The sequence below is a fragment of the Passer domesticus genome, chromosome 7, assembly GCF_036417665.1.
Source record: "Passer domesticus isolate bPasDom1 chromosome 7, bPasDom1.hap1, whole genome shotgun sequence".
NCBI lineage: Eukaryota > Metazoa > Chordata > Aves > Passeriformes > Passeridae > Passer > Passer domesticus.
Genome location: NC_087480.1, coordinates 8,816,227 through 8,829,666, shown reverse-complemented (window position 1 = coordinate 8,829,666; position 13,440 = coordinate 8,816,227). Strand labels below are relative to the sequence as shown.

The 13,440-nt window shown below is 43.3% G+C and overlaps 1 protein-coding gene across 8 annotated transcripts; it reads left to right on the top strand.

Annotated features, from left to right (window-relative positions):
• Window positions 1–1,772: 1,772 nt before the first annotated feature.
• LOC135304402 (A-kinase anchor protein 17B-like) lies at window positions 1,773–12,818 on the top strand. Of its 8 annotated transcripts, none has more exons than XR_010365813.1 (6): window positions 3,252–4,897; window positions 5,856–5,981; window positions 7,753–7,989; window positions 8,823–9,832; window positions 10,168–10,332; window positions 10,874–12,818. XR_010365813.1 is itself a non-coding variant. In XM_064426754.1 (6 exons), the coding sequence occupies exons 3-6, from the start codon at window positions 7,900–7,902 to the stop codon at window positions 11,008–11,010; spliced, it is 1,644 nt and encodes a 547-aa protein (XP_064282824.1). In that variant the 5' UTR covers window positions 3,253–4,897; window positions 5,856–5,981; window positions 7,753–7,899; the 3' UTR covers window positions 11,011–12,818. The 8 variants fall into 8 exon arrangements, 7 of the variants coding, with proteins under 7 accessions (XP_064282819.1, XP_064282823.1, XP_064282822.1 ...); XM_064426754.1 differs by having other exon boundaries at window positions 3,253–4,897; window positions 8,823–8,982; window positions 9,076–10,332; XM_064426753.1 differs by lacking the exons at window positions 3,252–4,897; window positions 5,856–5,981 and adding exons at window positions 1,837–1,886; window positions 3,137–3,225 and having other exon boundaries at window positions 8,823–10,332.
• Window positions 12,819–13,440: the final 622 nt, after the last annotated feature.

Sequence of the window (13,440 nt, the reverse complement as noted above, 5' to 3'; positions counted from 1 at the left end):
TCCCAGCAAATCACCCACTACAATACATACAAGCAATGTTGTATCATTGTTATTTATGAAACAAAACTATGTGAGTTTTCTTACCATCCTTTGGAACAGGTTTCAATTTTCTATTTCAAAACTAAATACAACTCTGAGGTTTGGGTTTTCCCACAGACTGTACAACCTACAGGCAGTGGATCTATACTTGTATTCTCAATGAGGAAAGTTGTCTTAGCTTTAAAATTGCTTGAGCAGTATGTAACATTCAGATGTAATTTCTGGAATGACATTACCAAGCCACAAGCAGAAACACAGCCAAGAGTATTCCTTTTATGTATTTAAACAAGCTTTTATGTATTAAAGCAAGCTTTGTGTTCTTCCAAGCATCTTCCTCCCCAGCCTAATCCTGAAGCTTCCAGAGAAGTTTGTCTGTGTGCCCTGGTTGCCAGGCTTTAAAGCAAACTCTTTTGGTTGTGATGTTGCTCTGGCATTCCCTGACTCCTTTCCCAGAGGAGCCCTCCACCCTGCCCCAGCTCTGTGCTCAATCCCAGCAGGCAGGATACTCCACAATGGCAAAAGACCACAGTTTACAGTGGTCCCTGAAATACAGAATATAAAATAGATTGTGTTGACACATAATTTGCTTAATTACAGGCAAGGAACTGGTTTCCTGCATCTAGGGGGCACAACGTCAGATCTTGAAAGAAATAGCTTTGTATGGCTGCATTAAACCTTTTATTCAAGAGATAAAACATTAAAGTTTCTCAACTTCTGGTTTGGAAAAGCAGTGGGGGAATACAATGACCCTGCTGCTGCAAAGTGATCTCAAATGCCAGTTTGGCTGTTTGGGTTTGGAAAAATTATGCAGAAGGAAAACAAACATCACATAACTTAGAATATATTGGAAATTTGTATCACCAAAGCACAATTTTAAGATAAAAAACACTCAAACAAATGTCAGCATAGAAGCTGAAGAAAAAGAAGCAACAACTGTGCAGAAGGCACCCAGACCAGAACAACAATTAGAGGGTAAACATAGTATCTTTGTCCTATCCGTTCCTACAGTGAGGAAACACAGACCTGCTTTTAGGCACACAAAACAGAAACACACTCCCACAGTAAATATATGTGTACCCACTGGTCTCGGGTTGTGATTGCAAACATAGCAAGTGGACATTGCAGAGTGGAAATGGCATCCTGGTCACCACTGTATTCATCCAGGAGAGGGAAAGTGTCTGTTTTGAACAAGGTGGATGAAGGATATAAAAGGTGTGTGTGTGTATATACATATATATATATAAGGTTGTACAATTGCATCTAGAATACCGCAAGAGACAAAAAAAACAAACTGAAATCTGAGGGAGTATTTTAAAAAACGACTACCCTACCTTGAGTCCCCTCGGGGATGCTAAATTCAGAACAACCAAGGAAGTGGGGACTTTGCAGCACAAGGGCGAGCACTGCACCATTGGGAGCTGACAGCCGTACCTGCAGAGACAGGCGGCATAAACCCTCACACACCACTCGTGAGCACTGATGGATGAACTACCTTTGCTACGGGACAAAGGAAAACACGGTATCGCACCACAACCAAGCGAGCCAGCTCCGAGGAGTAACTTTTCGGCTTATTTTTACCACAAGGCACACGCAGGATGCGCACAGGCCGAAGCTGCGGCTGCAGCGAGGCCGCGCAGGCCGGGGCGAGGGCCGGGCAGGAGGAGCAGCCGCGGGCACTCGCCGGGCCAGCAGAGCCCCAGCAGCGCCCCGAGGCCGCGCGGAGCGCACAGCCGCGGCCCGCGGCGGCGGGCGGAGCGCAGGAGCCGCGCCCGGGGGCGGGCCGTGGGCGCCGCCGCGCTCCGCCCCGGGTGGCGGCCGAGGGCCGGCGGTGCCGCGGCGGCCGGAGGGTAAGAGCGGCCGGCCCCGGGGAGCGGGCGCTGCCGGCGGAGGGCGCTGCGGGGCCGGGTGGGGCGAGCCGGGCCGCGGTGCTCGCTCCGCCGGGGAAAGTTGTGGCGGCTGCCGGGGCGGTTCCCGGCGGCTCCGCTGGCGCTGCCCGGAGCCCGCGGGCCTGCCGGCGCGGGCGGGGCGACCCTCGCTCTGCTCCGGCGCTGGGGGGGCGGGCTGCGCCGGAGGAGCCCGGCCCGTGCGGGGCCTGGCCCGGGGTGCCCGCTGTGGGGATTGCCCGGCCCGGCCCGGGTGCTGCCGAGCTGGGTCCGCACCTGCCCGGGGCTCGCAGCCCAGCCGGGCCCCCGGTGCCCCCGCCGAAGCCGCCGAGGGCTGGGCCCTGCCCGCCGGGCTGCCCTCGGCCGGAGCTCGGGGTCCGCGGCCTTCGGTGGCTCCATCCATCGGGCTGGGGTTTGCTTTATCCTCAGCACAGCGGTGCTGGGAGTGTTGGCTTCAAAACGCTCCTTTATTGCAATAGTCGTGAGAGAAGCGGCGCTTCTGATCATCGCTCCTTTTCAGTTAATTTTGCATAGGGCAAATGCAAATAGGCTGATAATATGCAAATCCATAGGCTGGATAAACTAATTTGTTAAAAATCAGTTTAAAGCTCTTCTTTAAACTTCTCCAAGTGATTTTCTGGTGCATAGAATCACTGGGGTTGGAAAAGCCCTCTAAGATCTGAGTCTAACCAGTAGCATTTACTGTGTTTACTGCTAAACCACGTCCCCAAGTGCCATAGCCACAAACCATTTGAAGCTTCCAGGGATGGTGTTTCCAGCCTCTTCCAATGCCTGATCACCATTTCAGTGGAGAAGTTTTTCCTGAGATCCAATCCAAACCTCCTCTGATGTAATGTGAGGCCATTTCCCCTCACATTACTTGAGAGAGGTGACCGACCCCCACCTGGATCCAGCCTCCTTTCAGGTGGTTGTAGAGAGCCATAAGGTCCCTCCAGCCTCGCTTTCTCCAGGCTAAATGGCTCCAGCTTTTTTCCCCTGCATGATAAACTCTGCTACTGGGGATCAATACATACAGTTGCCACATTACATTAGCTTATAGTGCTCCTACATACTCGCCTCTGCAGAATTAAAATATTTCCTCTGCCTTGAGCTTGCTTTCACCTCTGCTGGTGGGACTGCTCAGGGGCTACACTGTCCGTGAGAGCATGAAAAGTAACCTAGGAAAATATGATTTCCCCCCCCCCCCCTTTAAGATAACCCTTTATCCTGACCTGGTGGATGATATGGTCTCTGAAACTGTTGTGATGGCCCAGGGCCTGGCATGAATGACCAGCTGGGGATGGTAAGAGCTGTTTGATGTAGCAGGACAGTGAGCAAATGTGAGGGGTGCCTTTGGAACAATTATTCCTGCTACTTGCATGTTGCTCAGGTGCACTATGTGAGTGTTTCAGGTTAGATATTGCCAGGCTGTTAATTTTTCCCAGAAGTGTAAGTTTGTTTTAAAGTATGAACTTAGGTGACACAGTTTAGGGCCTTGTAAGATAAGGACAGTTCAGCCTTCAGTTATTGTAGTAAATCCTAGTGCAAGGGCAGATGTGTTCCAAATGTTTTTACCATGGTAGAATGGCCAAAAGGAAATAATAATTTGATAAAGGGGTTGAAAGTCAAATTCCTTGTGATTTGTCAGTTGCAGCAGTTAAGGTGGTGGCTTGTTGATATGTCAGGGTTACTTCCAAAAGGCCATGCTGCTGAGCAGCAGTTCAGTGGGTCAGCCAGTAAATAATTCTATGCCTTGTTCACAGTTATGTAGAGAGAAATAAATTTCTGATGCTTGAAGAGCTCCTGGCTATGAGCACAAGTGGGGAAGAGCAGGGCTAATGGTGTGCACCAGCAAACCACTGTAGCTTACTCAGCTCTACGAAGAGAGTTTGGGGCTTTTAGGTGATTTATGGCAGTAGTAGGAAGATGGTTGCAGCTGTGATGGTGCAAGGATAGATGTGAAAGAAGATTTTCAAGGGCAGGATAATATATCAGTTGGTTTAACAGATGATGTACTTGCAAAACAGAGCAGGATTTTGTGTACACCAGGTGGTCTGCAGGCTTGACAGTCATTTCTCTGCAGGTTGTAACAGCAGAGTCCTGGATGTTTTAACCTGCTGCACCACAAATCTTAGTGGGGTGGCAGAAGTTTGGTTGGCACTAACTTGGTGGAAATCTTTAGGAAGCTCTTTATCTTAATGCACAGTGGGCAGAAAGGACTCTAGAGATTACTCAGTGCTTCGGTTTTGTAGAAAGTGCTTTGTGTGTCTGCTTTGCTTATATGAGACACTGGAGGTGTGTCTGTACATACACAGCTGTGTGCAGAGATTAATCCTGAGAGATTCAGCCTTGCCTGACAAACTTACAGTTAATTCTGAATGCACTTGGCTGCAGTTCACTAAGAGGAGTGATTCAGTGCTGCAGTCTGCTGTAGCTGCTGCTTCCAGAGATTCCTGGTTGTTTTATGTTAATGTTAATTGGACTAGTTTTTTCTCAGTACATATGTGTGGTTTTTTCTTCATCGTTTTCAAAAAGTGTAGTCACCCTCTTTTATCAAACAGTTTCTGTGCTTGTCTTCCCTTGTGCATTCCCATGTTAAAAGCAAACAGGCATTTTTCAAGTAATAACAGTATAGTTAACTTGTGAAAACCATCTTACAAACTTTTATGTTGTGTTTCTTCAGTGGAAGTTTTTATATGGCATTCTTGCAGTTCTTTGTTTATGTATCTTTTTTCCTCAATTTGATTTTGTCTGTATTTATTAAAATGGAGTCTATAAAATAAAAATACAGCATATGGACAGCATTAAAATACACTAAGCTTTACTTGAGCTTTACTAGGTGCTGAGCCTTTGTGGAAGAAACTGGCACAGATGGTGGTTTGCCAACTTCTGTTTCTTTTTCCTTGAATTTAGGCCTGAAAAGTCCTTGATAACCAGTGGAAGCCTCTCTGTAAACTTTTTGTACAATTAACCATGTGAGTGGCAAAAAACCCCAGTGTGACTATTCTGTTTGTACTAGATGTAGGCATACTGATACATGGAGTTCAGGTGTCTGAACTTCACTCCTGTAATCAAAACCCAGCCTTATACTGTTTAGATTTCCTGAAAATTTACTCTGGTAAGCTGAAGGTTGTCAATGTTTTCAGTGTAGTTGGCATTGAAACTGGGAGGTGATGTCAGGAACTGATGAGACTCTGAAAGATACTTAGTTTCTTGTTGTTAAATATGAAGTAGGTGCAGCAGCTGCCTGGTGATTATTGGCTAGAAAAGGGTACCTATTCTTTTCTCTGTACCTTTTTGTTTAAGTATATTGAGAGATGAATCCTCTGAAGTGTTATGCCTAGTGTGGCATTATAAAAGAAAATGTGCAACCTGTAAGCTTAATTTCAGCAGCCTATTGATTTACCTCCATAAGCACTTATTAGGGAGTACCCTGTTTCATTTTTTTCTCCCAGCTGGTAATTTCTAAACTGTGACCCTGAATTATCCCTACATCAACAGAATCCATCAATTTTTAAGCAAGCAAACAAGCATTGGATCCAAAATATGTTGCTCTCAGAGTCAGTGAACTCTAGTTTTGGCAGATCTGCATGACTCCTGCAACTAGGAATGCTGTGCTGAACATGCAGAACTTTGAGTCCACAGAAGAGCCTACCAGGAACAGGTTTGCTCAAAGATATGATGGCACTTTGTGAGCCCTGATGTCACAGCAGGAGGAGACATTTGAGAGAGGGGTGTTTGAGCTTGACTGACAACCCAGAATGAACTTCAGGAGTTCTGCTGTGCCAGGGTTGAGAGAGGCATTCTCAGGAGTGTAGTGGTGTTTTGGTGTCACCTGGGGTCTCTCATTTGCTCAGCAGGCTGTGTTTATATAAATATATAAATACACAGCAAACTGGGCTGCTAAGTCTGATTCTGCTTCTTCTGTGGCAGGTGGCTTTTAAAACAAACCAGACATTTTTAGTGAAGGAGCCATAAGACAGAGAAGCCTGGAAAGATTAAAGCTGCAAGAACAGGAGCACATTTGAAAAAGGAGGGGAAAAGAGAGGGGGTTGAAAGGTGAGAGTATATTTTTAGAGAATGTCCCATTTTCTTGAGATTTGTTACACTTCCTCACACCAAGTAAGATACAGGAAGAGTGGCTGTGTAAAAATCCAGGTTTGAGAATGCAGGAGTTGGAGAAATTGAAACAATCCTATGTAGTTGTTAATTTATATAATGGAAAGAAAACCATAATGATAATTCTGCATGTGAGGCATCAGATGCAGGGGTCTGGATTATGAGAAAGGTTGGACTGGAGATCTGCCAAGGTCTCTTTCAGATTGGATTATTCTATGATTCTGTGGGTTTACAGATTCTCATTTTTATGATTCTGTGAAATCAGAGAGCTGTTGCTCTCAAATTGTTCTGAGGATTGATTCCTTAAGGTTCTGCATGTGGGCTTTTTGTATTGCTCTATGCTGCAACATCTTAAATCAATGCTCTTGTGCCCTGAAATAAAATTAATGTGATGTACATTTCTCAGTACCTCCCAGTTGACTGGAAAGTCCAAGGCTATGAAATTAATACTTTTCTGTCTTTACCCATTTTTAATGTTGATATCTTTAGTGCAGTGTTCTTAATTTTGCATATGAGTAATAGTAGTATATTGAAGTTTTAATTCTTTAGATAATGTGTTTGGATGGCATCCTAAACTGTCATGAGTAACCAATCATGTTGAAAAAACAACCACTTAGAATGCAGAGCATAGTGAATCTAATGCTAGGTCTCTAGAAGCACTGCTATGTTTGCATTGCTAATTCTTCCTTATTCAAATACTTCTTAAAAATTGTTTTTAAACACTCATTTGTGTGAACACAGTTCCTTGAGTTTTCTGGAGGTTTTGGTGATGTGTCACGTTGATTATATGGTAGAGCTACTTCCTACAGGGCAAAGTTTCCAAAAAGTGGTGATAGCCTGTTGAGGTTTAACCCCAGCTGGTAATTAAGTCCTACAGCAGCTGCTCAATCCCTCCCCCTCTCCCCAGTGGGATGGGAGGAGAATCACAAAGGTAAAAGTGAGAAAACTGAGGGTTGAGATCAAATCAGTTTCATAGGTAAAGCAAAGGCCATGTACACAAGGAAAGCACACCAAGGAATTCATTCCCCACTTCCCCAGGACAGCAGGGCTCCACCCCACATAACAGTGACTTGGGAAGACAAACAGCATCACTCCAAGTGCTCCCCCTTCCTCCTCCTCCTCCTCCTCTCGCTTTATTGCTGAGCATGAGGCCATATGGTCTGGGATATTCTCTGGGTCAGCTGGGATCAGCTGTCCTGGCTGTGTCCCCTCCCAGCTCCTTGTTCATTGCCAGCCTCCTCACTGGTAGGGTGAGTGAGGAGCAGAAAAGGCCTTGGCTCTGGGTAAGCCTTGCTCAGTGATAACCCCTGAATTACTCTTGTAATACCTCTTAAACAGGACCCTCATGCTAATCTGTAGGGGAGATTTGTTAATTTAAGAATTAGATCCAAATGATTAGTCTCTAGTTGTGTCCTTGGGGACAAACAATCATGTGATGCTGTTGTCTTGGCAGTGGTTATAAAGAAAACCCAAGAGTACAGACTGTTTGAAGAGACAGCTTTCTAATTGTGGGGATCAGTTGGGTGTGTGTAATTTATGGGTTTTTTTTTAAAACATGTTACTTAAGCAAAGGACATTCCCTGTTAGCCACATGTGATTCTTGATGACTGTTTGCTTATTATTAGTGCTTCAAAGACTTACATCCAATTCCCCAGGATGTAAAAAATAAAACAAGTGTCATCTAAATTGTCCCATATTGATAATTACCTAGAAAAAGACGTGGTGATGGAAAGAAGTTCAAGAGAGAAAAAGGAAAGCTAAGCGCGAGAGGAGAGAAGAGAGGCAGATAGATGGAGATGAGGAACATCCCCCAAAGCAGCAGAAGGCACCGGCTGAAGAACAGCACTGGCCAGAGAATATGCCTGAATGGGAAGAAAGGAAATCCCTGCTAGCTCAGAGAAGAGTGGAGTCTGTCAGACTGCTTACAGTGCTGTTAAAGCGTGTGAAAGTAAGACTATTTTAAAACATATTTTAAGCTTTTAAGGATATCTATTAGAGCTTGAATAATTCACTAGACTTTTGATATCTTGATGCTATTCAGAAGACTGCTCTGGGGCTGACTGATCACTGAGAAGGCCTGAGGTCCATGTCTTGTGACAATCTGCTCTCAGTCTTGCCCTGAGAGCAAACATAGTGCATTTTCACCCAGAAACTTTGCCTTGGTGCTTTTTCAAGACCTTGTCTTAACTGAGTAAAAAATAGGGCTGGAAAGGCTGTTTTAACTCGATTAGACTTGATCCAGTGTTGCAAGCAAGGAATTTTAGAGTGGGGACATAAGTGATGCTCTCTCTGCTTGTTTTGGTCTCAGGTTTACAAGTGACTGAACTAAATTGGCAGATTATACCTGTTGGATTTCTAATAGCCTCTTCTTTTTTCTTGGCCAGCACTCATTACCAGGCTTATTTAATTCAGATAATGTCTTGAGAAAGTCAGCAGAGAACTGATAAAAATTTGAGTGTTTTGCACACAGATGAACATTTGCAAGTTTAATTTAGTGCTTTGGGCAAAAAAGGTTTCAAATGAAAACAGGGGTTTTATTTTCTACTATGCCTTTGTCTCCACTATTTGCAAAGAAAAATTTGCTTGCAGTTTTTAGTAAGTGTGTATTTTTATCAGTCCTTAATGCAAAAGATTTCTAAAGGACTGTAATTTACTATGAGTTGAAGTCAGAGGCTACCCTTGGCATTCTGCGTGAATTTTAGGGCCCCATTACATCTGACATTGCCTTCTTGATTATGAACATGATGTGTTAAATAAATTCCTATTTTCTTGGTTCCGCAGTTGGCAAGTCAAAAAGTGGATCCCTCACTGGGTGTAAAGAAGGACAATTCATTTTCTGAAACAGCATTTAAAGACATTCAGCAGGAGCTGATTAACTCCCTTTATCGTACGCACAAAGAGCTGAAGCGTAAGGAGTTGAAGTGCCCGTTAACCCACAAAGGTAGTGCTTTATGCTGTGAGGAAGGAGATGTGAGGAACTTCCGTGCACCTGCTTGTCACATAGTCAGGACAATTTCAAACGATCCCCCTGCAGCCCCGAGCTCTGACGGCGTGCCTGGCAGAGATGTGAGCAGCTCCTCCCGCCGAGGCCGCGCGCCTTTGCTGATCACGGTCACCCAGGACGGCAGGGTCATCGAGCCTCTCCCTGGAAGGCACCGCCCTGCACGGCATGCAGTTCACACGCAGACAGTGTCTGAGGAAGATGACTGCAGAAAGCAAAAGGTTTATGAGACTGATGAATTCATCCATTATTTGCTGAACTACTATCAGACACCACACTATGCACGTGTTTGCTTAGAGCCAAAAACCACTGTGAACAAGTCCCGGTGGAAGCGAGTGGTGTCTGATGATGGTAGTGGGTTTGACACCAGCTTGAGTAGCAAACATGGTCAGCACTTCAGAGAATTGAGTCCTGTACAGAACCTCCACAAGAGAAATTGTATTAGTGATAGTAATTATAGGCTGGTGATCACTCTTGGGGAACTTGAGTCAACAGACAAAGTGTTAGAAAGCAAGGTCCATGGGGGCAAGCTTGTAAAAAAGCTGCAGGTGCAGAGGAATGACTCACTCACTGTTGATAATGTACCACATGCTGGACTGAATCATTCTTTGGAGTGCACTACTGTTACTCATAATGAGCAATTCAAGCAAGAAGATGGTAGAGATGAAGGCACTGTACCATATGGAACATGTAGATCTGCTTGCAGATTAAAGGATTTGTTGGAAGAGATCAGTGATTCTGAGTACTTTAGAGAGGCATGTGGCGGCTCAGTGAAGAGAGCAGAAAGAAGGTATGAAGAAATTTACAGCAGTTGTAATAAAGGGTGCTTGTCTGCAAGAGCTGGGGAAAGAGAATTACTGGTTTACCCTAAAAATGTAGCTCTGGAAGGCCAAGAGAAGGAAATCAGCCAATATAACTCCTGTTCTAATTCTGTCCATGAGGGCTTGGCAAGGCAGTGTGAACGTAAACTTAAAAAGTCATGCAAGAGGTCTAGTAGTAAATTAAGATATGAAGGAAAGAAAAGTGAGAGACAATCCAGGGAAAAGGAGAAAAATGCTCATAAAATGAAGAAAAAGCGAAAAAAGCTTTCTTCTAATCTTTTATCTGATGAATGTGGCTTTTCAGAGACGGACAGTTGCATGCAGCTGGAGTCGCTCAGAAAGATACAGAGAAAATGTAAGAAAATGTTGCACAAAAAAGTGAAATTCAAGACGCATCACACCTCTGTGGCAGCACCAGATGTTACCCCTGATGGTGGCTCGTCCCTTCAGGAGACCCCCCAGAGGAGAGGTGAGAGAGGGGGACACCACAGCTAAGGGGACTGAATTTGACAGGGCTGTGGCAGGTGACGTTGCCAGAGTTCTTACAGTGATGAATGGTTTTTGGTTTTAAAAGGTATAAACATGGCATAAAAAAAACCCAGTGCAACGTCTCTGCAAGTAACTGTTTGTTCAGTTTAGCTCTGAAACACACAGCTGCAGCTCAAGAGTAACATTTGTCTAATGAACTGGGTAGCACAGTATCTGTCCTGGGCATTAGCCCAATTAGTGGTTATTCTGGTAACAACATGCTTTAGCCAACTAAAACATTGATAGACAGTTCAATGTGTGGCACAGCTGTGTAGGAAGTACTGTCTCAGGTGAATAAATTTTTACATAGCTCAAATAATTCTGATTTTCATACAGGATTGCTACTGGCTGTTCTTAGAGTCTTTTTTACAATTTACTGTGCTTCCAGTGGATACCCTTACAGCCTTACCCTCACAGCCACCTCCCTTTCCCACCCTGCCTGCCTGACAAACTTGTTTCAAGTAACTTTTTCTTATCTACAGGAGATGAGAGGAAATTAATGTTGAGAAGAGAGATGGATGCAGATGTCAGAGGATGCCCTCTATTTCCTCTTGAGATAATTCAGACAAACCCCTTCTCAGATAATTTCTGTGGAGGAGAGCCCAGAAGAGGATGCTGAACAGCTACTGTATTATAGCTCTGAAGTTTTTATAAACAAGTGGGAGAACAAAGCCCTTTGATCATTAAAAGGTGTATGAACTACTGGGTTGGTTTTTGATTTTTTTTTCCCTTACATAATTCCTTTGGTTAGAATATCAAACTGGTGAAGTGAGCCACAGAAGCAGAATTTGTGTTTGCCTTTTGGATAACTTTTGGACCAAAACTTTCCCCAGAGCCAGGACAAACTTTCATGGACTAGTGGCTAAAGAACTTGAAGGGACACAGACTGAGATCTTGGAGCATTACACTTTGATTGAATGCAGAGAATCATGTAAATTACAATATTTACTAATAATGAGTCATTGGGAAAAAAACCTAATTGTCAATCCTGGAACAAGCATATGAATTGTCTCCTCTATCAGATTGGTGGGACTGGAAGGTGTGGGGGATATTTATACTCAATTTTGAGAAGTAATAGATTTCCAAATGTGAAGGAAGTCCCATCTTCTGTAAAACCCACACTAGAAGAACCTTGGTTTACTATTCACTACTCTAGAGGTGTTTCTGAAAACTTGCTGGCTTTTGGGAGGATTTCACTGAACTTAGGCTCAGTGTAGTGCTTCCAGGAGTCTGAATGGTTGTCTAAGCAAACTCTGGGTGTTAGATAATGAGAGGGCAGTGCATGTCAGCCTGCTGACAGTCCCCATGTAAATGCAGGCTTACAATTCACAAGAATTTGAAGGCACATGTAGTGAGGTAGCTGTTTAGTATGAGTTTGCCTACAAATGCTTTCCAGAGGAATTGTGAAATGTTGTCAGAGTTGTGCTGCATGTAGATAAAAATGGGAAAATGCAGTCTAGGAGCTTGATTTATATCCATATTTATTCATCTGACTATATCTAGAAGACAGCCACAATTGCTTTTGGACAAAGTCCCTTAGCAAGGCACAGAGTTTGAAGTTCAATACACTGATTATTACAGCTTTCATTTTATTATGCTTTATTTATTACATGCCAGTAGACGAAGTTAATGTGAAAATGTTGCCTTCATTACATAAGATCTTACCCATGTTTGTAACTTCTGCTCTAATAAATAGTAATAAAAAAAGATAATTGTAATTGTTTGTGGTAGATAGGTATTCCCCCCCATCTTCAATACTGGTGATTCCTGCAGGCTTCTAAGCCAGGTTTTATCAGTCTTTCTGTTCATATGTTCAGATGTTGAGTGCCTTTTCAGGGTAATGAATGATAAATGGTTGCTACTCAAAGTACTGTTAATCTATTACTTTTATCTAAAAAAAATATGTTATTTTCTTGACAGAAATATTTTCTGACTATTTTGGAGAACCTTTATGCCCTCTTAAGTCTTCCCTTTAGTATTTTATACAGTTATCCTGATGAGGGACCATTGTATTTGTTGACTGTGTAAAATGTTTTCAGTGGCACTGATGGGACATACCAAGGGTGTTTTTTTCTCTATGGAATATTTGCAGATTAAAGATAACAAAACTTCCCCCCTGTAAAGCTATACACAGTTTTGTGTCCATGAGTACCCATTTCCCACGAGACAGGCCTTTTGGTGACAGGTGAGGAAGTATTTCTTTAGTTAATCTGGAGCAGAAGGAACTAAAGATTTCCTTCAGTGTAAACTTCCAGTGTTTTATCAACATGCTGTCACAAGAACAGTAACAAATAAATACTCCATTTCTGTAATTGCTTCAGGTGTTCACCTGTATTGACTGAAATTGATAGAGGATTTGCTTTGTCTCCCAAGTCCTCATTCCCTGTAAAGCATTGTTAGTTAATAAAATATGCATGCACTTTAAAATGTGAGACATCATTGTAATCTTCATACCAAAAGAGAACTTCTGTGTTTCCTATTTGACATTACTTAGAACCTGATTTCAGGTGTTTAAATAGTAATTTTTCTTTTCACAAAATCATAGAATGGTTTGGATTGCTCCACGTTTGGACACTGTTCCAAGCAGTGTCCAGCCTGGTCTTGAACACTTCCAGGGATGGGGCATCCAGTTTCTTCTGGCAACCTCTGCCACAGCCTCACCATGCTCACAGGAAAGAATTTCTTTTTCCTGTCAGCACATTTAATATGAGCCCCACCTTTTCATACACTGGCCTGCTTAATATGATTTTATTATCCTGATGGCTAATCTTTAAAGATACATGTAACAGCTTGCTTTAAAACTTTTAAAATGCATGGCTTTGTAGATTGGATTTTGGTTGTCATAGATATAAATGTCACATCCCACATATGAAAGTTAGAGAATGTTTTGGCAATTAAAACATTTATTTTATTACATGAAAAGGTGCATTAAAAGTAGCATTTATATAGTTCAGCAATGGAAATGTGGAACATTTCTGGTATAATTTCACACCTTTCAGTTTGAACCTGCTGTTGTGCCCAGCTGCTGTTCAAGAGGCTGGGTGCTTTT